At 44.8% G+C, this 27,565-nt stretch overlaps 1 protein-coding gene across 1 annotated transcript in view; it reads right to left on the reverse strand.

The window, feature by feature from the left end:
* Window positions 1–27,565, reverse strand: part of LOC310855150 (NT-3 growth factor receptor-like) — a 262,706-nt gene that overhangs the window by 26,184 nt on the left and 208,957 nt on the right. The window contains 1 exon segment of the mRNA XM_083760043.1: window positions 21,842–22,030. Within this exon segment, the coding sequence (XP_083616169.1) occupies window positions 21,842–22,030 (189 nt within the window).

Raw genomic sequence — 27,565 nt, forward strand, 5'->3', positions numbered from 1 at the left:
CGTGGTCATCATTATGGGCATACCTAACAATGGATGCCAAAAAAATGGGAAAATTCTCATTTATGTGTGTTTTTATATCAAAAGTCCATAAAACGATTGTTTTATTTATTTATTAAAACGAAAATGTGCTGCGTGATGACGTGTAGATACACATCGATAAAAGCCAATAAAAATGAAGCTCACCCGTTTAATTCCCCATATCGGCGCATCCGTGCAGCACAGCTGCTACTGATTACAGAAATCCTCCGTTTTTATTCCCATTCAAGATAACATCCAGACAGTGTATTACTCGGTTTCAACTTAATCATCACGCTAAAATATGTATCTGAAAACATTATAGGGTAGAAATAAGCCACATAACAGTAAACTGGTACAGCTGGCCAACCATCTGATTTGTAAACAAACACACACCACGCTAGTGCGCATAGAATAGCTACCGCCCCTAGCTACCGTCCCATCGCCTGAAGGGATGCGACGCTCTGATTGGTTCAGAAACTTCAGACCGGTGTTTCATGTTGAAACCGTCTGAAACTTCAAAATAAATTGATCACCATTTCTGTTTCCCTACACCTTTAAGCGGGCGGGGACAGACAGACAGACAGACAGACAGACAGACAGACAGACGGACGGACGGACGGACGGACGGACGGACGGATGGACGGACGTCCGCCTTCGGCCTGGTGGAGACAATTATCCCCCTGTCACGATCATGGCCTCTGTCCTTGCTGTGTCCCCATTCCCTGTCATCCCGTTGTGACTTTGCCCTGCTCCTAATTCTCTTCTGCCAATCTCTCTCCCCCGTGGCCTAGAAGAGTCCAATTGCCCTGAGTTCCGCCACCTGTGAGGACCAGCTGAGCCTGGTTGAGTGATGAGCTCCAGATACTATTTATGACTGTCTGTGACTTTGTTCAGGGCTTGGTCTTATAGTTGTAGTGTCAGGTTCTGTCAGTGTTGCCAGATGTACGTATTTGTACGTTAATTTTACCCTCTGTATGATAAATAAAATAAAATAAATGCCAAAATCAAATGTGCGATAATTTGGCCATAATACAAAAAGTATGTCAATTTACTAAATTCCCTGGCTGCTGATTTGGCTTTTCAAAATAAGTCAGGAAATCTGATACAGGAGATCTGTATTTGGAGGAAAACAGTGGTCGCATCTTTTCAGTTTCAGCCATTTATTTGTGTCCAGGAAGTTGCCTGATTCCACACAGCATGTGGTTTTGTCTCATAGGAGTCTCAAACAAGGTTGTTTCTTACACTAAATATGTTTTTTTTTGTGTAATTACATATTTGCATGTGTGATTTCTCTTTTTTTGCCCTTCGCTCTGACGCTCTGTTCTGCCTGCGAGGGAACAACAGACACACGGCACAGACTAGTGCTAAAAGGGGGAGGGGGAGGGTGGGGCGGTGCGGTGGAAGCAAGGGGAACAGATCTTCAAGCTAAGGATGCATCGAGCCTCGACGCGTTGTGAGCTTGTAGATCTGCTCTTTTTGACGAACGACACTGCCGTACTACAAATATAAATGTAGGTATAGAACTGAAACTAATAGAATGTGCACTTGCGGTATCAGAGCCATGTCTTTATCACGATTGAACGGTCAAATTCTGTAGTCGGACCAGTGCTACAAATTGAATTCTACAACTCGGACGGTGCTATTTTTAGTAGAAATGTGACTACCTAGTCGCACTGTCGAGCCCTGGTCCCGCCACAAACAAAATAAATTAAATTCACTGATCGAGCTAATGCTGGGCTACCGCAAATGGTTCGATACACATCGCATATTAAACATATTTATGCCATTATGGTGAAGGGTTTGTTTGTAGGTTGAAATACGTGCTCAGACTATCTAGACCAGAGGTTCCAAACCACTGGTACGTGTACCTGTGCTGGTACACTGGACATGTCCCACTGGTACGCTAGAAGGGAATCCCAACTTTTCACTACCGGGAATCTATGATCGTGCAACACCAGGATAAATAACATGATCAATGACAAGGATATAACATTATCTTGTGATATAATAATATAGCAGCGGGTAGGCTACTTGAGGCCAGTCAACTGTCTTCCGTGTTTTGTTACGATAAAGCCCAAAGACATTGCCGGGACTGAACCCGTCAGTTCATACATTCCATATCAGCATATTTATATTACCCTCATAGCATTTCCTGTGAAAAGGCAAAGCCTTTATTGGTTTACCGCATGGTTTCATTGGTGTTGTGATCAAGGTATTTTAATCAACAGTTTATTACATTTACTTTTCATTCAGAGTGATTACACTATATGCTTTCAATCATTGATTTATTGCTTTCTTTTCATTGCATTGTGTGAATTATGTCCCAACGTCTGACTAACTGTACAATTAGTTTTTGTTTAACAAAGTGGTTATTAACCTTACATCATTGCACTGTATATAATATTAAAGAAACATTTTAACAACCCTGACTTTAAGTTACATTACATTTTTTACACAAGTATATTCTCACATCCTTTGCATAACATGATGGATTATTGACCACCATAAATAAAGTTATTAATACAGTAATATCCCATTCATACAACAATGTATAGTATGCCAGTCACTGACTGATTAAGTTACACCACTGGTCAGCCTGTTGGCCTAACGACAAACTAGCCAAGTGCCGAAAAATCATGCCTCCTGGCAGTGGGATGTAGTGTACCCTAATAACCAACCTTTTCTTAGAATGTGATGACGGGGCCCTCAGATAGCATCCCTTCCCACCTCCTAAAATAAGTCATTGGTTCTGTGGGTCCTAGTGGGTCTTGACTGAGTTCAGGTTCTGTTCCAGCTGCTTTTATACACGCTGTTAATATTTTAAGCATTGACTCGCCCTGGTGCTCCTGGACCTGACAGCTGCGTTTGATACTGTGATACTGTAGATACTGTGATACTGTCCAGACTGGAACATTGCATAGGCCTTACTGTCCTTACTGGAACTGATCTCCAAAGGTTCAGGTCTTGCCTGGCAGACAGGAACTTTGAAGTAAGGCTCGAGTCGTGACCATTCCTCAAGTGTTTCCCTCTTACCTGCAGAGTTCCCCAGGGCTCAATCCTTGGCCCAATCCTGTTTCTATTATAATGTACAGTACATGCTGCCCATAGGAACTATCATCAAGACACAACATCTCCTTCCACTGATACGCGGCCGATAACGGTCATAACAATCCATCAAAACTAGCTGTAAGACCAGATGTGACCACCTCATCACACCTCATAACACCATAAAACCCGTTACCCGTTTCATGTCACACACCCCCTAGGGGCGTCCACGCTCCACAAGAGGTGCACGCACCACCGTTTGTAAACCCCTGGTGTAAAGTAAATAAGTACATTGACTACAAGTATACTGTACTACAATTTTGAGGTATTTTCTTTTACTTTATTGGAGTACAATTCCAAACGGCAAATATTGTACTTTTACTCCACTTTACTTTTACTTGTGAGTACTTTTTCCACCACTGGCGGCACGTTTTCAAGCCCACCCCAAATGACAAGCACACAGAGGGGCGTAAAACAGCTTTATGGATTCCTTCATGGCCCACCAGCCTACCGATACAGCAGTCCACTGGGATGTATCCCGTTATGCCAGATGGCCAGTACAGCACTGCCCTCCCTCTTGTCCCTCATGATGTCTGTTTCATTACAGCAGGTCTCTGGTTTAATTACAGCATGGTCACCACCCACCAGAACTCGACATCACACTAATGGATTTTAACATGCTCCATGTCATGTGGTATGGAACTCTTTCATGTTCAAAAAACGATTATAAATCGATTCAAAATGGTGACAATTTAAATTGTTATTAAATCGCAATTTCATTGGTTAGGTGCGTAAAAAAAGAAGAAAATCTTTGTAAGATAATTGATGGAAAAAAACACACCCGTGTGAAGTGAGGGGCTCTAATATATTAAAGTCTAACTCATGTTGCTATATGATTAGGTGATGTAATGATGATGTAAAACAAACGGTGTCAAAACAAACATTAAATTATCTTCATTGTCAATGGCGTTTTAAGCGAACTAAAAACAAACATAAACCTGTATATAGGAGGGGCTAGCGCCCCTCAAAAATGAGTTTTCAGTCATTTGCTACTGTTTTTAAAACAGTGGGGATACAGGAGAACATGCAAACTCCACACAAAAGGGCCATTTCACCTACCCCACCTAGGGTATGGCACTGATGATGCGGAGGTTCCTTGGTGGGAATCGAACCCAGGACCTTCTAGATATGAGGTGACAGCGCTGTCGACTGCGCCACCATGGCGCTAAGCCACCTACAAAGCCACCTACTAAGCCCTATCTTGAGCACCGCCTTACCTCTTGTGCCTAAACTTTTAAATAGTTCAAATAGCCGGTTTCCAAATCACTGAATGCTCCTTTAAGAAGTTTCAGCATAAAACATAAGACACAAGATATTTTTCTTCTCTCTAACCATGGAGAATTACCTAATTTCCTTAGTGTACAAACTGGTCTAGTAAACTAGTACTTTATGTGTTATATAAATATATTCTAACCTGTTTCTATATCCTGCGTGCTTCTTTTCTCTCCCGCTTTTTACACAATCCCCTGTTTTATTCGCCGTTTTTTAATAACTTTTAAGAGATACAAGGTTTCAAGTGGACACCCGTGACACACGATTGGATCACGTGACCGGAAAAAAACACTGGCTTCCCAGGGCTTCTGGGAAATTGAGGCTCAATATATTCCAATGGGCAATGGTGGCGCACAGCAACGAGCTGTGTTTCTCTGTGTTGTTTTCAATGGCGATTTTGGGATGTTACCTGACAAATGGAAAAGCAACCACGTTATTTTAAAGCGGACGATCGCGAAAAGGAGCTACCTTTACGAGTGGGTGATTCTTCAAAGGTTAGTTAAAAATACGGCAATGAAACAATGTTTCTAATTGAAAAGTTATCCTCTCTTCTTACAAGGAACTATATGATGGCATTTCACCCACTTCTTTACACCTGTAAACCTGTGATGTGACAATAAAGTAGATTCCTATTATGATTAATCTAAATATTAAAATGTATTAAAACAATCAAGGTATCATTTATAATTCTAGAATGGGAAAACTTGAAATGCTAAAGATGGCATCACCGGCAACGTTCGACAATGCAGCCATCAAAGCTGTCCAAAGCTTTGTCTGCTTATCATTAAGACAATCCACCAATGACAGACTTGAAGCCATGGGTTGGGTTGGCACATGCATAGCCTTCTCTTGAAGTGACTACTGCAGTGCTACAACTACTACTTAACATGTATATTGGGGGGAGCTGATAGCCGAGTTAAGGACCAGGCATGTCTGATACACGACAGCGACGGCGGACCCTGATTGCAGATCCCTCAGGTGTGGAGCTATAGGAGCTGGGGAACACCTGGGTTGAGGTGTGCTGTGAAGTGCTCTGAGACCCTCATGGCGCTGACTGGCACAGATCAATCACAGCACATGGGCGTGGAGGTGATGGAGAGCGAACCGTAACAGTGTTGCAGCTGCCTGTGCTCAGTCATACATACATAGACATACAGACACAGAGACAGACATACAGTAGAGACAGACATACAAACACACATAGCTGCGTAATGGAGTGGAGGCATCGCTCAAAAAAGAAAGAGAAAAAAAAGGAGATATGTTTATATCTGAGGTATGTACGGCGTACAGTGTAAACTACTACTGCTGCAGTAAATGCAACCACTAAAGCAACGACTACTAATCATATGTACAGCACTGGTTTTCAAACTGATTCATTTGGATGGGTTCCCAGATGATTTGCTTAATGTGCAACATATTTTTCTAACTTAACTGTAAACACACCAACATACATATCATGTATCATGATACAGATGATACAGTACAAGTGCATACAGGGTATCTGCACATTTTAGGTGCCAATTAACAGCCTTTTAAGACCTTTTTTATACCTCTAAAATGAATAAAATTACAAATAAAATTGTGATAAAATAGCCGATCTACTGTACATGCTGCACACAAGGCTATTTTCACAATATGTATCTGTGGAACTGAGTCAAACAACAACGTTATGCCTCAACTGCTATACAATCCCAAGCGCTTGTCACAGTGGGGGTTCCCAGTTCAAATAATATGATTTTTTGGGGGGCGGGCTGAAAATGTTGAGAACCACGCGTCTCTCTCTCTCTAAATCTGTCTAAAACAAACAAAACGTGCATTCTAGAGTCTGGGCATGGCCTGTGCCATTTAAAACAATGGTTCCCAAAGTTGGGTCCATGCAGGCCAGCACCCTTAAGGGGTCCTTGAGGGGATTCCAGGGGGTCCACAGCAGAATTGTTTAATAGAACATCAACTTGAGTTTAACCATTTTAAAGAACATATTTCATACATCAGCTATTCGGAAATATACAATCAGCCCACTGACAACACGCCACATTGTGAAGTGTTACTGTATAGTGCAGATAGGTTATTTACGTAAAAACTAAATCTAGAACCATTGTAAAACTACTGCATTGATTTAGGTAAAAAAGTTGTATGTAGTTCGCGGCAATTTGCGGAACCTTGACATGAAAATGGTTGAAAACCAATGAACTGCTCTTACATGAGTTAAAATGATCTTCTGTAAAGGCCTATTCATAGTCTGGATTTTCGGTGGTGAGGTGACCACGGCTCCGGTGGTGAGCTGACCACCAGAGCTGAAATAACGTTGAGCAGTGGTGAGTAAAAACAGAGAGAAGGGCTGGAGCGGTGGCGGTGGTTTAATCTTCACCGCGGCTTGTGACGTCATGTTGTAGTTCGGTGGTCACCCCACCACCGAAAATCCAGACTATGTATGAGCCTTAAGAGGTATCCACTGTCCTGTACCAGCGTTACATTTCTCCAGCTTCAGTGCTCAGGGTGTGTATAGCAGATATGTTTCTCCTGGTGAGATTATTGAACTGCACACAACATAAAACCATGTGTGTTCATTATGCACACACACCGTCTCACTCTCTCTATCTCAGACATATCCCTCCCACAGTGATAGACCATGACAGGTTGTCAATGACAGACTATAAGAATGGACAGGGGAACAGACCTCACAGCATCTCCTGCATCGCATCGATCCCGCCCCCGACCACGCACGCGCACATGCACATGCACATGCACATGCACATGCACATGCACATGCACACGCACACGCACACGCACACGCACACGCACACGCACACACACACACACACACACACACACACACAAATCAGTGCCTATCTCCAGCAGGCTAGGTGGCCTATCCGTGCTATTCGTGGATTGTGGCTGTGGATGAATGGCTTTTCTATGACACTTTTGTGGCACTCCCTATGGGCAGTGCATTCTATAGAGGCCCCATAACATGCAATTCAACGTTGGAATTTATTTGATTTTGCGTTCATGACATACAGTGTTTTTTGTAAGAAGCATTCTACTGTACACGTTCACAAACACACCATATGCATCCAAACAACTAACAGTGATCAAAAAAACGTACGGCCATGATAAAGTCAACCTCTCCTCTCCACACAGTGTGCTGATTAGCCACATAAATCTCACCACCTCTGTGCCTTCAGGGGGAGTGATTGAGAATGAACATATCTACCCACCCACACCCACAACCACACTCCTCCCCCCCCCCTCCCACACACACACACACACACACGTGATGGTCCTCGAACCTGCGTTTCCTGCATGTACCAGAAACGGAGGAGGGCGACGACATCATGGGCTTCATGAACAAACTGATACCCCATCTGTTCGGCAAGGAGAACTTCCCCGCCCCGCCGGTCATCGAGAAAATACACCGCAACCCGACGGCTCGTCGTCAGGATTCCCAAGCGGGCCCGAGGCCAATCCTGGTGAAATTTCTTAATTTCCAGGATAAGCAGAGGATCCTACGACTTGCCCGGGAGAAGGGTGAGCTGCTGTTCAAGGGGGGACGTATCCATATCTACGCAGACTACAGTGCTGCCCTGATGCAGAAGCGGCGAATGTATGACCCAATCAAGAAGAAATGCCAAGAACGCACCCTCCAATACTCCCTACTCTACCCGTGTAGATTTAAAATAATGGTCCAAGGCAAACCCGTATTCTTCTCCTGCCCCGAAGACGCTGAGACATCCCTTCGCGACGTCCCGATGTCCCGGTGAGATCTCCATATAACCCCGCCGGTGATAAACGTAATTTTCTCTCTCCATCTCGTCATGTAAGGCCTATCTATACTTTCTTTATATCAACTTGCCTAGTTGCATACAGATCGCTTATCAGTACTGCGGTCCCGAGACGTAAAAATTACTTTTTTTGTTGCTGTCGAACGCCGGAGGCCGCCATCTTTGTTTATGCCGTAAATCGTCTTGCAGTGAAGTAAGTTCCTGTGCTGCGAACTGTCGTGAAATACTATGACACACACAGTACCTATATAGGCAAGTTGCAAAAAGCCTGCCAAAGGGGATAAATACTCCGGACCTTAGACCCCACATTTATTTAAATGTTTCTGGTTTCTACCCTCTCCTTATTATTTATTTATCGACGATTGTCATTATTATTATTATTATTACTATTAATTTTATTTTATTTTTGTTAAGAAAACCACCAGTAAACGTTGAAACTATTTGCTCCAGAGCTATCCCCTGATATATTATTTTTGCAGACTGAGTTCTGCTAGATGCTGAGCTCCATATTGTGATTGTGATTGCTTGTGATGTCTGTGTGTCCCCGGGAGCACACTAGACGGACAGCTTCACGGACGCGCTCTCCTCCGCGTCCGTCGGGCGCGGAGGTGGAGCTTCTTTTCCATCCACCAGCTGTCTAAAAACCCCACGAAGAAGAAAACTTCAGCTACTTCTGACGCTCCTGACGCGTCTAGTGTGCTCACGGGGTCTGTGTGTGTGCGTGTGTGTGTGTGTGCTCTCCCGTGCGCTGCTCTTCCCACCATCAGCCCAGCTCAATGTCCTCTATTCTTATGCATAAGAATAGGTCATAATGTAATTTTTATTTTTATTTCTATAATCAAACTATGAAAGGTTTACATATTATACATGTTAATATCAGGAACCTTTTCCTAAAAATTAACCTTTTAAGGGCCTGGGTTGCTTATAATAAACCAAATGTAATTACTCTCTCTGAGACTTGGTTGACAGACTCTATCCCAGATAATGCTGTCGAACTTAATGAATACGTATTGTATAGAGCTGATAGAGGCACAAGAGGAGGAGGAGTGGCTACATATATCTCTTCTCACTTAGCCTCTGAGCTTGTTAACCCAACTGCGAAGCCCATGCATTTTGAATGCCTATTCACCCGAATAATGTTTCATGAAAATAAACACCTGGTAATTGAAAATATTTACAGGCCCCCGGATGCTCCCTCTGACTCAATACAACACATTGTGTCTACTATAAACTCCCTAGATCGGACAAACGGAATTATTACCCTGGGGGATTTTAACCGGAACTGGCTTGATAGGTCCTCATCCAGGGACCGAAATCAACTAAAAATACGGGGAAGCAGCTTTTTGCTTCTACGGGCCATCGGCATGGAACAAGCTCCCTCTGTACCTTCGTCAGGCAGCCTCTGTAGACATTTTTAAAGCTCAGCTCAAGACCCACTTCTACAACATTGCTTTTAAGTGATCTTATATTTTTTGTTATTCATGTCCTCACTGTATTGCATTACTGCTTGTTTTTTAATGTCGTTGCCTTGCTTTTCTTTTATTCTCCATTGTTCTGTAAAGCACTTTGAGCTGCATTTGATGTCATGAAAGGTGCTATACAAATAAAGTTTTATTATTATTACTTAACAAAACAAACAAAAGCCCTAATCTCATCAGGATAAATGATAATGGTGATCCTCTGTCAGTAGTTCACACTCAGATCCACCCTACTCTCACGCTCCCTTGAATAACCCCAGGGTCGACAGCTCCTTTTCTTTTGCTAGAATTACCCCAACTGAGTTAAACCCAGGTGCTGCTGGGCCAGATGGTTTGGAGATTAAGTTCCTGAAAATCGCTCCTCACATTCTTTCATTTCCACTGTCCGATTTATTTAATCTATCTCTATCTACATGCGACAATCAATCTGGAAATGTGTCAGTATAATTCCCCTGCATAAAGCTATGGTGATCCACATGATCTGAACAATTATAGACCTATCTCTATTATCAACTGCACAGTCAAGATATTTGAAAAGCTAATATTTAACCAACTGTCGTGTATCATCTGGTCAGGACCAGGGGGGGGCAGTCAGCCAGATATTTCGTGAAGCCTCTTTTGAAATCGGGACTTCCTGAAAGTTCATATAATGGCCTGTTGTGGCGCTGGACTGGACCCAAAAAGCCCCATAGCTCCATAGAGGCCCATGTATTTGGGCCCAACTTCACCTAGACTGTATTACCTTAATAAACATGGTCATGAATACTTTCTGCTTCCAGTCACTAGTTTAAAGTCTCATTTCTAATGTCATAATATTCTTTTTGGAAAATTATGGTCCCATTTATAAAATGAATTACCATAAAGTCGCGTATGTTCTGAGGGGCGTGGCTACCGTTACAGTCTATGATCGGTGTTGCGAAGGAACGGAGTGCCTCTCTGACATCACAACCGGGACGTCAGGGTGACATCACCCCTGACATCCCAACACACATAAATATGAATGCCTACGCAAGTTACAGACGGATTAAGCTAAGACGAACCCAGATAGCAATAGCAGACCTTGAATACTGTAACAGGACCTGCCATCGACTGCCGGTTCCACACTTGCGCTCAAGGATAGAGATTTCTGTTCCCCTCTCCTCGGCACTATCCCCGACCAGACCCGGCCATATCTAGGTCTCGGTCACATTGTGGTCCCTAAACGCCTTGGACAGAGAGGCCAGGAGAAAAAGGAACATTCCCTATTTCGACCTGACCGCTCCCAGCCCGGCAGTCACATTCAGTGACAAGCAGGCCACCCAAGCGCCTAAATCCTAAGGAAGACGCCCTACAGTCGTCTACATACAGTCCAGACCCACCCGCCGGAACCTCCCATCATGTCCCAGGCGGAAGAGTTCCTAGCCGCTGTTCGAGCCAAAACGGCCGCCCGCGCTGCCCAAGCCTTGGCCGCCCAAGACAAGCGCTACGCTGGACTAATGGCGGCCCTAGAACAGCGCCACAAGGAAACTATGGCAGCCCGAGAACAGCGCCACGAGGAAACTATGGTAGCCCTCACGGCCGCCGTCAGAGACAGTATCACGGGAGCCTTCGCCCATGCAGGCGTGGGAACCTCGGCTCAGCCAAGGGTGGAACGCGAGCCGTCTGCCAACGGGCCCCCCGGGGGCACCGATCACGGACTCGACAATGCCCATCACGCACGGTCGTCAGGCACAGACCCGCATTACCGCGACGACCAACCACCCACCGGCCAACTGGCCCTCTGCGCTCAGGACGCGGCACAGCCGGGGGACACACCACCCCACCCAGGGTGCTACATTGCAGAGCCCACTCTGTCCACCGATGTTGGAATCCAGCACCCGGACAACGAGGCCCGTGAGCACTCCGCCTCACACGGCAGGGACAGCAGCATACGCGGTACCCCTCCGCCAGCCCCCGACGCTACGGTCGACGGGGGGAGGAAGATCGGCCCCGGCCTCGACATGGTCGACCGCGGCGTCAGCACTCCCGGCCACTCCGTCACTCAAGACGGAAAGCTGGCAGCGAACCTCCACTTAGGAGAGTTCAAGGGAAGGCCAGAACCACCCCCCATCCCACTGACACAGGCCAGCAGTGCACTGGATGGGTCAACAGAGAACGGTGCGAGGGCTAGCCTAGGCACACCCTCGCCCACCCAAGCCACCTGTCGTCCACCCGACTGGCCCATCAGCAGGAAGGACGACGGCGACCCACAGGGTCTCGGGCTATCTCCCGATACAAGCCAACCGCCATCATGCACTAACCATGAGCCAAGCGGACAGCCAAGTGACCACTGAGGACGTTCAACTTCACGATCTGAACGCCCTCAAAGCGCCAGCTGCCGCAGTGCCAACGGCCGAGACGGCAACTGCCTCTGTCTCAAGCACAGCTCTAACCGCAACAGCGCTGGCAGTCAAGACTGCCTCCGTCCCCGCCCCAAGCGTGAGCACACCGCTAGAGACCAAGAGATACGAACCTAGCATCGCGCAGACAGGGAACAAGGAGAGCACCACTTTAGCCCCAAGGAGTGGCCAAGTCGCCACGCTCCACCCTGTCCTTTGTGTGAACTCGCCTCGAGACGAGCACGTGCAGGCATTACAGCAGCAGAACATCGCCGGGAAGACATCCCACCCGGCGCCCAGGAGAGGCGCCCTGCTCGATGGAGAGCCGCTGCAGATCAACGAGACGAAACCGAACAAAGCCAGGCCGACTAGGCTAGGCCGGCTAGGTTTAGCCATTCTGGTAATCTCACTGACAGCCGCAGCTGTTCATCACACTGGCACGGCACGGCCCAGGCAACCGCTAATGATCACCGCGGGCCATCAGAAGATCAGCGCCTATCAGAGGAACGACTGGTTGGCACCAATCGACCCGAGTACGTCCCAGCCTGGCAACCCACCGGGACCACAAACGAGACCCGGTGCAGCCAAGGCCGAACTCCCCGGTGGGGAGGGCCTCAGATCAGTCAGGAGCCTGGTTGGACACTCCCAGCGGCCGCTAGTTGGACACGATCCCACACCACGTTCAAACGCCTCATCCTTGAGGTCCTATGGTGTTTCCTCCATTCATCATTTCAGATGCTGTAAGACCCCTGACCATGCCCGCTGACTTTTGAAGTCGGCGTCCCGCAGCCCAGTCCCGTCCTGCAAAGGATGCACCAAGGTCACTGCGTTGAAAAACGCAGGGGGGGAGAGGAATAAACGGAACAAACAACAGCGACAACGTACACCGACAAGATGAATACGCTACAACGGTCCAAGCATCGTTGTGCAGCTCACCTCCAGCATTGATGCACCGCCACCATCCAGCGGTCCTCGCAGTCTGAACGACAAGCCCGAAGAACAGGGCAACAACGACGACTACATACGCTCCAACCCTGACGCTGCCAAGACCGTAGAACGCACACCTACAACCGGTCAACACTCGGACAGAGTCTGCGAGAGCACCTCAACACACCTCAGGGCAGAGTCCGAAGGAAGCCTCCTCGCACACGAGGTCAGAGCCCGGAGCGGCGACGGCCGCCACGGGTGTGAGGGGGGGAGCTTGAGGGAGGACTACAGCCGCAGTGCCAAGGCCCCAAAGCAGAGTTGCACCTAATCCGCAATACCAGCGACGCAAGCCGCCCTAGAGGAAGTGGCGAGTTCGGCGCCGATCAAGAGGAGCCATCCTGGACTCCAGGCCTGTGAGCCATGCCTAATTCGGACACCGGATCGCCCTCCCCATGGGCCAGCCCGATCCCACCAGTCACCTGTCGCGAAGCCAAGCTGCTCAGCGACAATCCCCGGTTCTACATCGACCAGTCGCCCCTCGTGAAGAAGCCCCAAACGCAGTCATACAGCCGCATCTACCCACGGCACACAACGCTGCTGCTCGAGTTCCAAGAAGCCGCCGGGTACAACCGCAGCGACCAGAGGGAACGAGTAGTGAAGCTAATAGCTTCACTAAGGGGGAGTGTTACGAAGGAACGGAGTGCCTCTCTGACATCACAACTGGGACGTCAGGGTGACATCACCCCTGACATCCCAACACACATAAATATGAATGCCTACGCAAGTTACAGACGGATTAAGCTAAGATGAACCCAGATAGCAGCAGCAGACCTCGAATATTGTATCAGGATCTGCCACCGACTGCCGGTTCCACACTTGCGCTCAAGGAGAGAGATTCCTGTTCCCCTCTCCTCGGCACTATCCCCGACCAGACCCGACCATATCTAGGTCTCGGTCACAATCGGGATCCCCCACCCACTCGAGTCAAAATAAAAACCAACGGAGAAGAAGGGGGGAAGTCCCGCCTCGTTGTCTGGGCCAGCCTATGGCCAGCTGGACCAGAACGGATCAAGAAAGATGGCGACTTACAGTGCATTAGAGTGCAAGGAATTTCAGGCTTCATTTTACATTCATGTTAGACCCGGGGAACGCTTTGTCCATATTTTTTACAGTCTATGGTCAGGACACGGCCGTCGAGTGAATGAAGACAGGTCCAGCAAGGTTTTAACATAGTTCATTTATTATAAAGGAGTTACTTGGTTACATGGGGAGGGGAAGGAGTACTGAAAACGGGACCTACGAGACAGGGGACTAAACAGCACTGAAAAACCATCCCTTTGTCTAAACCTTATATACTCAGTCAATGCATTATGTCAATGCACGTGCACGCTGTTCTGGCGTGTATTCCTGTGTTCACAATGTGTGTGCATTCAGAACTTGGCCCCTCGGTCCAATCAGGACGTTACACACTGGCCCTGATCTCATCTCTAGGCTTTTCAGAACTTAACTTGGTCAATCAGAGGCCCCCACGACTTGGGGCCTCGTGTCGACAGGCACCTCTGTCGTGCGTGTTCCGTGCCTGAGAGTGTGCGTGCAAGCAGTTTGGTGTGCTAGCCAAGATCTCATCGGTGTATGCATATATGTATCTATGTGTGTCTGTGTGCGTGTGCATGCACATGTGAATATGATTCGGTGTGCGCGTATGGGCCTCCCGTTCTTGTTGAAAGCAGACCCCAGATTGATTATAACAACTGCTTCCTGGATTGGGGGCCTCTCGCCAAGGAGACCACATTTCTGCACACAGAACATCACATTGTAAGCAATTTGACATAAATAAAAATAAATATCGTGTGTGTGTGTGTGTGTGTGTGTGTGTGTGTGTGTGTGTGTGTATGTGTGTGTGTGTGAGTGTGAGTATGTGTATGTGTGTGTGTGTGTGTGTGTGTGTGTGTGTGTGTGTGTGTGTGTGTGTGTGTGTGTGTGTGTGTGTGTGTGTGTGTGTGTGTGTGCGCGTCTATGTGCGTGCGTGTGTGCGCGCGTACCTTACAAAATGTGTGTGAGTATGTGTATGTGTGTGTGTGTGTGTGTGTGTGTGTGCGCGTACCTTACAAAATGTGTGTGAGTATGTGTATGTGTGTGTGTCTAAATATGTCAACGACTCTAATATCCTATCTCCATTCCAATCCGGTTTCAGACCCAATTTCTCAACAACCACAACACTTCTAAAATTCACAAACGACGTATTCTCATCATTCGAACATAATATGCGCACCTCACTAAGGCATTTGATTTGGTAGACCATTACCTACTTCTAGATAAACTTCAATCCATAGGCCTCTCAAAAGAGTCTGTCCTTTGGTTCAACTCTTATCTCCACCTCAGACGTCAGTGCGTCTCATACCAGGGGAACCGATCTAAATATAGGATTATGGAGAAAGGTGTACCCCTGGGGCCCCTGCTATTCTCCATTTTTATCAATGACCTGCCCACAATTTGCTCTGACTGCCATATTCAACTATACGCCGATGACACAGTCATCTATTCCTCTAAACCTGACATTACCCAAATTCAGTGCTCACTACAGGCTGACTTTGCTGCAGTCCAAAAATGGTTTTACCTCAACAAGCTCATATTAAATAAAAATAAGTCCTTTAGCATGCTTTTCTCCACAAGACCAACCCCCCTACCGTTATCTATCACATTTGCAGATGGCACACAAATGGAAAAGGTGGATGAAATCAAATATCTAGGCCTCCGGCTCGACCCTCAACTCTCATTTAAATCCCATATCACCTCTGTTATCCAAAAAGTTAATTTCAGCTTGAAAATTCTATACAGATCCATTAACTGCTTCACTCTTCAGGTCAGAAAAATAATTATCACACAACTAATACTTCCAATAATAGACTACGCTGACACTGTTTATCAAAATACATCTGAAACACACCTCTATCCTCTCAATGTCACTTACAATAACCTCTGCAGATTCATACTTAGATGTCCTTATACGACCCATCACTGTACCATGTATGAGACCCTCAACTGGCTAGATCTCAAATCTAGAAGGCACTCCCATTGGCTCTTATTAATTTTCAAATGTATTCATTTTAACTACCCGGAATACTTAAAACAGTATCTGCATCCATTTAGCTCACCATATAATCTGAGGAACACAGAGTATGCCTACCTCACTGTCCCCACTAACTAATCAGGAAAGTAATCGGCCGACGTGCTTTCAAATACAAAGCTCCAAATGACTGGAACAATATCCCCAGCTCTCTCAGATCAACCAACTCTGTCAATATCTTTAAAGTCTCCATCCTCACTTATCTTCAAATACCCTGCTCTTGCTTCTGATATGCCTCAGTTTGTTTTATTTTTTTTACACTCAAACCTGCAAATATACTGTAAAATTGTGATCTATGCATGTGCAAGTTTGTAATTGTATATCTCTATCTATCTATCTAATCACACTTTGTTATCTTATCACTCTGTGTATCTATCTAAAATGACGCTAAAGCATTTTTCTGCATGTGCACATGCCACACAGTATATGTAACAGTTTGTTTCTGATTTTGTCTTTTGTTTTTTGATTTATGAACTATGTCCATTATACCATGATGCATTAAGCCCCTTATTCTCTGGGTGATTACAGTAGGTGGGGTGGGAGCGGCCAGCTTGGGAGAGCTTTTTTGTTTTTTGTATTGTAATGTATGCATGAATGTACTTGTTATAACGTTTCTGTCTATTGTATTGCTCTGTATTTGATGTATGTTGCTGGACCCCCTCGAAAACGAGATGATGCATCTCAAGGGGATATCCTTTTTCAATAAAGGTACACACAGTGCATCCAGCATAGCCGGGCGCTCGAGTGGACACGGTTAGGTTTGTACGTTGATGAGGGCATTATGTTCAGCAAGGAGTTGATCTAGGAAGGAAATAGTCTTCCTCCACAGGGGCGATGCCCTCCCAGTGCAGCTCTTGACGTCTATGTGTGCATATTGGAAGAGACATGTTGTCTACAGCACTGTTTTTCATAACATTATTACACATTATGTTTAAAAAAACATGTCATGGCACCAATTTGACGACTTAACATGGCAGCCTTTCCACTGCTGTGCTAAGGTCCTTTCACAGGGGACAGCGACTGACGCTGAGTGATGCGCCTAGTGATTCATTTTCAATGAGAGGCGTGGGATTTTGGACATGCAGAGAAGTTGAGAGGCGACAATGCTACTCGTCCGGCGCCCCTCATGAGCTGACCTGTCGTTGATCCAGGTTATCCACGTTACCCGCTCCCTGTCTGAAAGGAACCTTACTGCATGTGTTACAAGATGTTCAAGTGGGCAAGAAAAGGTTGATAACTGGTAATAAGGTGGTCTACAGCCTCCCCAACACCAACTGCATGGCTCAGCAGAGACAGTATTACACAAGGGCAAAATTGAGAATTGGGAGTACTAGATATAGGTGAAAGTTAAAGAGAAATTAAAAAGGTTGAGAGAATGAAAAATACAAGAGTCTGTGTTAAGTCTTTTAACCAGCCACATGTCTCTCGTTTGGAATATTAACGCTTCTAGAAGATTATGCCTCCCGGTTTTGGGGGGGAACGGAAGGGAGGGGCTTTTCAGAGTAAAATCTGCCAAATCAGATGGCACTCTGGCACCTTTATTTTGAAGTATTCCCCGGCAAAAAAAGTGTTAAGTGAAAGTATCAATACTGCAATATAGAAATACCGTAGGCTACTCTGTTAAAAGTAAACGTCCAGAATAAAAAATGTAGGCTAGTAAGTGCTGATGGTGCAGAATGTCCCGTTTCAAATTTTCAAATGTATACATATATTTAGAAAATAGCAGTGCAGTGTCACAACACATTGTGAGCTTGTACAGTAGATCGGCTATTGACAAATGGCCGAAATGTATAGGGCTGAAGTGGTTAGTGTATGCTTTGTAATAATAATCTACATCTTAGTTAGTTAGTATTTGTCTAGTAACTAGTAACTAAAGTTTGCAAATAATTGTAGCGGTGTGTAAAAGTACAATATTTGGATCCAAGATGTAGTGGAGTAGAAGTAAAAGTGTTTGGAAATACTTAAGTAAAGTAAAATAGTAAAAATACCAAAAAAAAAAGTACAGTACTTGAGTAAATACACACCACTAGGGTTAATATAGCATGTGTGCAACCCCTGCGTGTGCATGAGATAGGTGAGTCATGGCAAATGAACGATACAGAGTCCAGAGGGACAAAAATATTTGATCACAGCTTTCTTCAGCTTTCTCCCTACAGACTAAAACTGAAGGTCAACCGTGTATGTCAAGCATTTATTTTCATTAACATTGCTCCAAGTTAAAGTTTCCTTTGCAGCATTGTAACAGCTGCTGTACAATATAGCAAGAATAATTTAGTTAAAATGGTGCATTTATATAGCGCCTTTATCCAAGGCGCTTTACATAGATTGTGCATTACATTCACCCATTCATACACCGATTGCGGCGGAAGCCATATGCAAGGTGCCAACCAGCACATCGGGAGCAATTTGGGGTTCAGTGTCTTGCCAAAAGACACTTCGACATGTAGACAGGAGGAGCCAGGATTCGAACCGCCGACCCATGGATCATTGGACGACCTGCTCTACCTCCTGAGCCACAGTTGCCCAGTTAGGTAAGAGATATTTTGTGTTTGGACAGGGGGTCTCCCTGTCTCTACCATATATATTAAAAATAATAGAAGGCACTGGAAATCCCCTCCCAACCACTTGTCAGGATACCAATTTGATCCAATCAGAAGAGAGAACTCAACTCACACGGGATACAGGATTAACAACTGAAATTGGGTGTGATGACAGAAAGAAATGAGCAGACAAAAATGGAACTGGAACACTGATGAAGTTTATAAATGGGCAGGCCTACTCTTTTCTCATTCTCTTTTCTTCGCTTTTCTTTCTTCTTTTCCCCCCTCCGTTTACTAAAGGGCTGGAGAGACGGGGAGAGCCCTGTTACTGAACAAACACTCTATCAATGATTACTATCAGAATATAAACTTAATATAAACTTTTAACTTGTTTTAACCAAAAAGTATCACTTACCCTACATTTAATTTCTCTGCATGTATCCATGGATGCACTACCAATAAACTAACAAATCCATATCAGTGATTTATAGTGGAAATGTGTATTTTAGTAAATTGTAATAACTGATATAATTAGATGTTTTGCTGATAGACTATTTGCCAGAGGCAGAGCCTGTTGTTTCTGATGATATGTTTCTGATGTAATTGTGAGCCTTAAAGTGGTCTTAGATTATTTTCCCACAAACCCGTGTGCATGAACACGTCCCTCAGGTTCTGAATGAGCGTGTGTGTGTGTGTGTGTGTGTGCATACAGTAATTGCATGTGTGTGTGCAGTGTGTGCGTGTGCAGTGTGTGCGTGTGTGCGTGCGTGCGTGCGTGCGTGTGCATACAGTAAATGTGTGTGTGCGTGCATACAGTAAGTGCATGTGCGCGTGCAGTGTTTGCTTTTGTACTAAACAAAAACTGTTCCCTACAGCACAGGTTCCCAAAGTGGGGTCTGGGGAGGGACCCTAAGGGTACTTGAGGGAGTTCCAGGGGGTACCCCACCCCCTTAGATAGCATTTCTGTAGACTTAGATAGCATTTGATACAGACTTATAGCATGTTATGTAGACAGCACTATAATTGCATTGTATGTAGTCATAGCACGTCATAGTACATATGTATAGCATAGTAGTATAGATGTATAGTTTATGTATAGCTTCATTATATAGATATTCCACTGTTACTTTCTTAGCTTACGCATGTTTCTTGATAAATGTTTTTATGTGATGTATTCCCATGTTTTTTTTGTTCATGCTCGCTCTGGATTAAGAGCGTCTGCTAAATGCCTAAATTGTAAATTGTACCTAGCTCAATTAGAGATATAAGGAACAAAATGGACCCGTATGGGTCTGTAACTCAGAGTGTACAAATGGAACCAAATGGTCCCGTTAGGGTCCATTTGTACACTCTCTGAGTTAAATTAACAGTGGTTTTACAATATAAATTGGGGTACCAGAGATAGAATTGCCGTAGCATAATGCGTGTAAATTTGGGGGTCCATGAAATGAATATGTTTCGGAAACACTGCTAGAGCCGTAAAAATCCTCCCTTATCTGGGTCACTGGCATATGTTTTCAAATGGGGGGTCCGTGGTCTAATAAATGTTGATCTGGGGGTCCTTGACGCAAATAAGTTTGGGAACCACTGCCCTACCGATAGCTACACCTGCTGTACACAGTAGGTCACAACCGTCACAATAGAAATGCAATAATCCAAAACAATCACATAGACATTTGCTATCATCAGAAACCGCTTTGAAATGATTGCAGAATGAGCATCACCGACCAGCAGCCTCTGCTATACATATCACACCCTGGTAACACAAAGTACAAATACAACCATGCACAGCTGCCATGTTCTAGCTACAGTATTTACATTTTTGACGTTCCTCCAACGTCTGGCTTTCGAAAATACCCTCAGAGCACTATATCTCGCTGTATCCATACAGTATATATATATATATATATTGGGACACCTAGCTCTTCTCCTTATAGAGACAAACAGCAGAGAAATCGCAACCAGCTTTGGAGCAAGCTGATTTCTTCAGAGCAGAACTGATTGGACATGACATTCAGTTCCCACTAGAGCCAAACCTAATAACAGCCTAGAAATGGCTGTAATACCATAGATTGATGTACCCAAAGTTAGCAGCCGTGTTACAGTTAGATAAAACTTGATTTATTCCACTTGGTAAATGGTGTTGTGTCCAAGTACATACAGTATATCTAAATAATGCTAGCCTCACATTAAATCTATACTTTATAATGTATAGTAAGTGTAGTTGTATCTTACAATGTACATAAACCATACATTATTGTTTAAATAGTGTTAACATGTAGAAGATGTATAATGTACTGTATGTGGTTCATGTAACACGAAATAGTAACAAACGTTCATAGACCCCAGTGCATTGACACTATTTGGCAATAGAAGTCTATGTAGAAGAGGCACCATTGGACTGGCCACGTGAAGTGAATGGAGGTGGCACATCTCTCTCTCTCTCTCTCTCTCTCTCTCTCTCTCTCTCTCTCTCTCTCTCTCTCTCTCTCTCTCTCAGGCTCTGCTCAGGACAATACATTGAGAGAAATATGACTGGAGCGCACTGGTAAATTCATAGCCTTTAATATGCTGTAACAAAATGTGTGTGCATACTGTGAATGTGGGCCAAACAAAACAACCTCTTAGGACCTGCAATATCCACACACAACAGGAATTATGATATTGTATGCCATTATGCACAAGCAAACCATTGCTCTGCAGCTTTATATAAATCTCTCCTCGCCCCAAAATGTGGTGATATAGACAACTTAGTGCTAGGTAAACATATTAGATTCACAATTTAAAGTTCAGCGTTTTTGTATTTGCATAATGTGTGGTGTTGTAGATGTACCTGGACACTGGTTCATGCATTTATATCACCTTTTGGACCAATTATCCAATTAAACTGTTACCTGTTGGGACTATACTGTGCCTGTCGAAATGCCTTTTTTCTCCTTTTTTTTACTGTATCTATTATTACATTTGAGAGAATTCCACGCCAAGGCCACAATGTAAATGTATTTGTGCGTATGGAGTGCACAACTATGTGTGTGGGTTCAAGTCATTATGTCAGTATGCAGAAGTGCAATTCACGCCTGTGCTTTGTGGCCGTGATAGGTCACTGCTTTGACCTCTGCGTTTTCAACCAAGCTCTGTAGCTTTTCGACCACTCATTCGGACATATTCACGGTGAAACAACAACAACACAGACACGTGGCATTATAGTATTATATAATTTAGTCTTAATACTTACAGCTGGCCAACTTGTTACAGTTGTGACCGTGTCTGAAATACTGGGGGTTCTCCACCACAGGGATGCGGGTCATCCCTATGACGACGGCATCCGCACCTGCTTCCAGGGAACACGGGGTGATGATACCATGGTTGACGTGATGAAGAGGACTGGCAGAGTCTTCCTCACCACTGATCACAGCAACGGGACCTGGAGAGGAGTAACAGGAAGAGGATGACAAAGAGGACGATCTGGTAAGCAAGTTAGAACATTCTAACACTTAACACATTTACATGAACAATTCAATCATACCTACCACCATCAAATACACTTCACGCATCTATGCACAGAATGTATATGTGCACAGGCTTCTGTTTGTGGCCTAGAGGGAATCTGAGCATGAGCGGCACTACAAGTCTTACACTAAATGCGTTCGGGAAACCCAGCCAATGGTTCCGCGACTAAATAGATTTAGGGATCCTTGACATGAAAATGTTTGAGAGGCACTATAGAGAGGAGGGCAGAATGCTAAAAATTATTCCCCCTTTCTGCCCAGCGACACATTTTTCCATTTATTCAATATTACATTAATATTTCAGTGGGAATTTCTGCCCTTTGCCCCATGCACTGCTGATGCCAGTGTGAACTGTAGGTTTGAGTATTACTACTGCGGCTCACAGCATCACGTCTAGGGTTTAATATTTTCCCGGATTTGGCTCATTTTAATTCCCAGGAATTTGCTGACCTTTTCCCGGGCTCCAGCGGGAATTCCCGTCAGAAGAAAAAGAAAAGAAAAGAAAAGAAAAAAAGTGCCCACCAAAATGCATTTATATGTATAGATACTTCATATGTTCAATAGAATAGTGATATTTTTTGGTTTAAAATGTTTTATTTGAACGAAATATGAACATATAGCCTACAATACAATTATTAAATTAAAATATTAGAGAGAGAGAGAGAGAGAGAGAGAGAGAGAGAGAGAGAGAGAGAGAGAGAGAGAGAGAGAGACGCTGTGTGCTGGTGGTTATTATAAAACAAATTGTAGCCTACTCATCTTTGTTTGTGTTCCGTTTCACGTTATTGCTGAGTGATGCAGGCAAAAGCAAAAAGGGGTTTAGTATGTCCATCACGGGGAAAGGAAACGCCTCGCTCCGTCCGTAAAACACACAATTCTCACAGTGATGACTGATTAGGCTAATGATTGACAGGTGCAGCAGCTTTGCGAGCGTGCCTGAAGATGTCGGTCAGTCAGACATTCATATTTAGCTAAAGTGTATATAAACTCTGTATCTGGTTAATTGCGGGAGGATGCAGGATTTGCGGAGTCCCGCTGATTTTATCTTGACTGCCCGTGCCTGCCCGTAGGTATTTAAATACCGCCCGCGCCACCAACATTTACGTTGGGCCCCGCTGGCTCCAGTTCCCGTTGCAGCCCTCGAGTGTGATCCATAATTCCATATACATATCATCAAACATGATTGAAAATGATGGGAGATTGGACATTTGATCACTCGTAGATCAGGGGAAAGAATGCGCACTGTGTGAAAACTAACAAGAAAAAACAACAACCTCCGGGACGACGGGTCTTGAAGCCATTTCCCGGGCGGTAAATTGCGTGCCCCGGGTACACACACTGGATGTGATTCCACACTGGTTGGGGAGCCTGAACATTACAGTGGCCCACACTGTGCACACACAGCATACGTCAACATACTGCCACTTTAAAGGGCAATACATCTCAAATAACTGTTACAATAATCGAAGGTCCAGCTGAACTAGGTTTGCCTACTGTAGTATGACTTTGTAATATCCTTACTACTACTGATTGGTCAATCGCTGAATTCAGAGGTGAGTTGTCTTGATAATGACAGCTCCGCTCTGACCACTGCCTAATCAAACCCTCTGAGCACCAGCTGCGCTTGATATCCTGCTGTTTCCAACATGACAGCCACACACACACACACACACACACACACACACACACACAATCTAAACACAGAAAGGAATGGAAACAAAAATGGAGGAGGAAATTTAAGGGAGAAATAAATCGATATGAGGGAGTTAATGAAGGAATAAAGGAATGTTAGGGTGTGTGTTAAGGGCACTGACGAGTGTGTGTGTGTGTGTGTGTGTGTGTGTGTGTGTGTGTGTGTGTGTGTGTGTGTGTGTGTGTGTGTGTGTGTGTGTGTGTGTGTATGTGTACAGTATGTGTATGTGCAGTATGTGTATGTGTATGTGTATGTGTATGTGTGTGTGTGTGTGTGTGTGTGTGTGTGTGTGTGTGTGTGTGTGTGTGTGTGTATGTGTATGTGTATGTGTATGTGTATGTGTATGTGTATGTGTATGTGTATGTGTATGTGGGTGCGTGCGTGAAGAAATAATGCATTTTGCTACAGCATTGCTATGGAAACCAGTGGTGAAGTAGACCCTGACACCAAGCAGAAAAACACTGATGTATTTAGTCATTGATTGAATAAGTGCATGAGTAAATAAGGTTCTATTTGAAGCTGTAGTGCTGTGTATAGGCCTGTCTTCCTTCCAACCAAAACAGGTACGCCTGGCTCTCCTCATGGCTGATGGCGTGTTCATTAGTGCATCATGTGCATCTGTTAGAACTTGTTGTGTTGTGTTGTGTTGTGTATCACACAAAATAAAGTAGTGAAAATATTCACACACACTAATATATTGATATGGGACATCATTGGGTTACCAATTGTATGTAATATTACAGTTTTGGAACAAATGTTCCAAAACTTCCAGAAACTGGAGTCTGAGTTCAAACAATTACCCATAAAGATACATGTCAAATCAATTTAATTGTAACTAATAAAGTTGCAGGCATGATATTATGGTACCCTATCTTTATAACTTAAACAACTAATTCATAATTCATAATAACTGGGTAGGCGGGTTTCTGAACTGTCCACAGCCCTCCTCTGAGACGGGTAGACAAAAATGGTACCATATTATAATGAGCGTTAGTGAGAACCAATTATATGAAGATAGGTTACAAATAGTTGAAGTCTTCCTGTAATGCAACTGTAATCTGAATAGATGTTTATAACAGTAATGTTAGTGAGCTCGATTTATTTATTTATTCATCCGTGAATTGGAGGCTAATATGGCTGACAATTAGCTACGCAAATTCAAGCTTCACACTGTTTTCAGGCTATAAGGTCCGTCTAGGGCCTGAAGCACTGACAAATTGAAGGCACATTGAAAAGTGATGTAGATCTCTAAAGACATTTGGATAATTAACTTAATTAAGCAATATTACACAGGAGAGTGTGGTTTAATGTGATTATTGCCACGACAGTGATGCGGTCAGGAACGAGACGTAGTCGAGTTCCGCAAGCATCACTGAAGTGGCCGACTGCCCTCTTATTTGTGATCTAATCTCTGTTCTGTTCTGGTAGCAGGAAGTTGAGTAATTCTTTCAAAAATGTGAATTTGTTTATCTTGCCAATTCCAACGACGGAATGAATGACTTCCCTCCTTTTCTGCCTGACTTTAGTCTTCTAAATTATCGTTTTGTCAGAAGCATATGCTTTTCATATATGACTACTGTACAGGCTGTCACATTCTCACATGCCAGGCCATTTTGTACTGAAAACGAATGTCTTTATACCAGACGACTTCATGAATCATACCTTCAATCACTTGAAAAGAAGAAATGGAAAACTACCACCAGGTCTAAATACTGTATTTTATTTTATTTATTATCCTCGCTAGGCCGGAATGGAAAAAGGCAAGGGATACGCGATTATTATATTATTTTAGCTTGTGTGAGTCTGTCCGTCTTATCTCGGGCACCGCATCGGTGTGAAACCTTGCATGCACATTGCACACTCCTGGGTGACCAAGGAAGAACCTCCACCCCACATGTTTCAAATTACTCTTCACAGCGGTAAGTAGGCCTACACAAATCTCTAAAGTAATGTGATCAAGACATATATGTCAGATTTAATTCCATTGACTCTCAAAACTTTGCGGGAGTGGCCTGTTTTGCACAAAATGCCACAAATCATATGTGTCCGATTGAAATCTGTGAAAACGAGTGCACCCTTTTCCACTCCGACTGGTTTTCCAATCATACTGTAGCATATATACTACTGACGCTGGACTTCTGAACATTGCATCACAAAAGATAGGAATACATAATAACTATAACAAAAAATACACCGCATGGATGCACCTGGGACGTATCCTCAGTGTTGCTACGGTCAACACCCCTCACTCAGGCGACCCAGCCGGGGTGATCAAGTCCCGACTTACGTCCCAGTAGCTACCCTCAATCAGTCCCACTAGGGCAAAACCAGGGCCACACAATCCGTTGGAACTACTCCAGAACTACTCTGCCAGGGCTGGGAGGTACACTTCTGGCGCATGGAAGGACTAGGCTCTGTGGGTTCATGGGTTGACTCCTGTCCGGGCCCCTCCTACTTCTCACCAGGTCCACTCCTAGCCTGGTTAATAAACCAGACTAATATCGCACGGATCCACGGGATATTAGTCTGGGGAGGCTCAGCTTGGATTTCATTTCCAGGGAAACATTTTCTCTTTGACGCAATTGGTCAGAGCTACTGTCAGTCAAAGGTCTCAAGCATTGAACGTCACTGTACCAAAGCCCGCCCATATTGCATACCGTGTGACCGTGTCCCTATTGGAGGCCAGAGCATGTGAGCGGAGCGGAGCGCGGAGCGAGCGAGGAGCGGAGCGAGGGGATTTTGACGTGAGCGCAGAGCGGGTTTTTAAATGTGTCAGATTGACTTCCGGAGCGAGAACTGTCCTCCGCTCCGAGCCGCTCCGAGCCGCTCGGAGCGAGAACTGTCCTCCGCTCCGAGCTATATATGCCCCGAGGGCTGTGCATAATTATCGTTTTTTTTTTTATTGCGGTTCTGCTTCTGTCACTGGCGTTGAACTTGGTTGCGGCATGGTGCTCGCAGTGGTACATTCAAATAAATACCATACTTCGGTTGATACATTTGAACTGGGTCTGTTTTAATTATTCTATGATATTTTAAATAACGAAATCAAGCTAATTTACATCATGCTCCAAAAAAGACCGCATGTTGCAGCAACATGCGGTCTTCAGGTTTAATTAGCCAATTTCAGGAAAACAGCATTTTATTTTCCCCCCCGTCATTTCTTTCTGCTGAGCGGAGCGGGCATCTGTGCTGAGCGGAGCGGGCATATGAGTGTAGCCTCGGAGCGAGCACGGAGCGGGGAGCGCTCCGTGCGTAAATGAAGGTGAGCGCTGAGCGAGCGGGGAGCGGCGTGGGGGAAGATGAACGTGAGCGCGGAGCGAGCGTAACAAAAGCCGTCGAGAGCGAAGAGCGGAATTATCGGCCGCTCCGCTCCGCTCACATGCTCTGTTGGAGGCCACATTCTCTGGAGTAGGAAATGGGCGTAAAATTGAGCCTCTCCAGACCGAAATCCGCCGGTAGGCAATTTTTTTTTGCCAACGGCTGATTCGGTCTGGTTTATTAACCAGGCTAGTCCACTCCTGCAGGGTGCAGGGAAATGGTGCTGCGGCTCCGCTTGCTGATTGCATGGCCCTCCTAAAGGCCTTACAAGGGCTGTTGGGCTTCCTCCTCACGGAGGACACAGGCTGGGGCGCTAACTAATCTATATGGGAGAAAACATCTCTTCTTTAAGATCTTAGATTTTTTTTGTATAGAAAATAACGTGGGGAAAAATGCAACCTTTTCTACATTCCTTTTTCCTTTTCACAATTTCAATCAC

This window comes from Protomyctophum parallelum (assembly GCF_964188405.1).
Source record: "Protomyctophum parallelum genome assembly, chromosome: 2".
Taxonomy (NCBI): domain Eukaryota; kingdom Metazoa; phylum Chordata; class Actinopteri; order Myctophiformes; family Myctophidae; genus Protomyctophum; species Protomyctophum parallelum.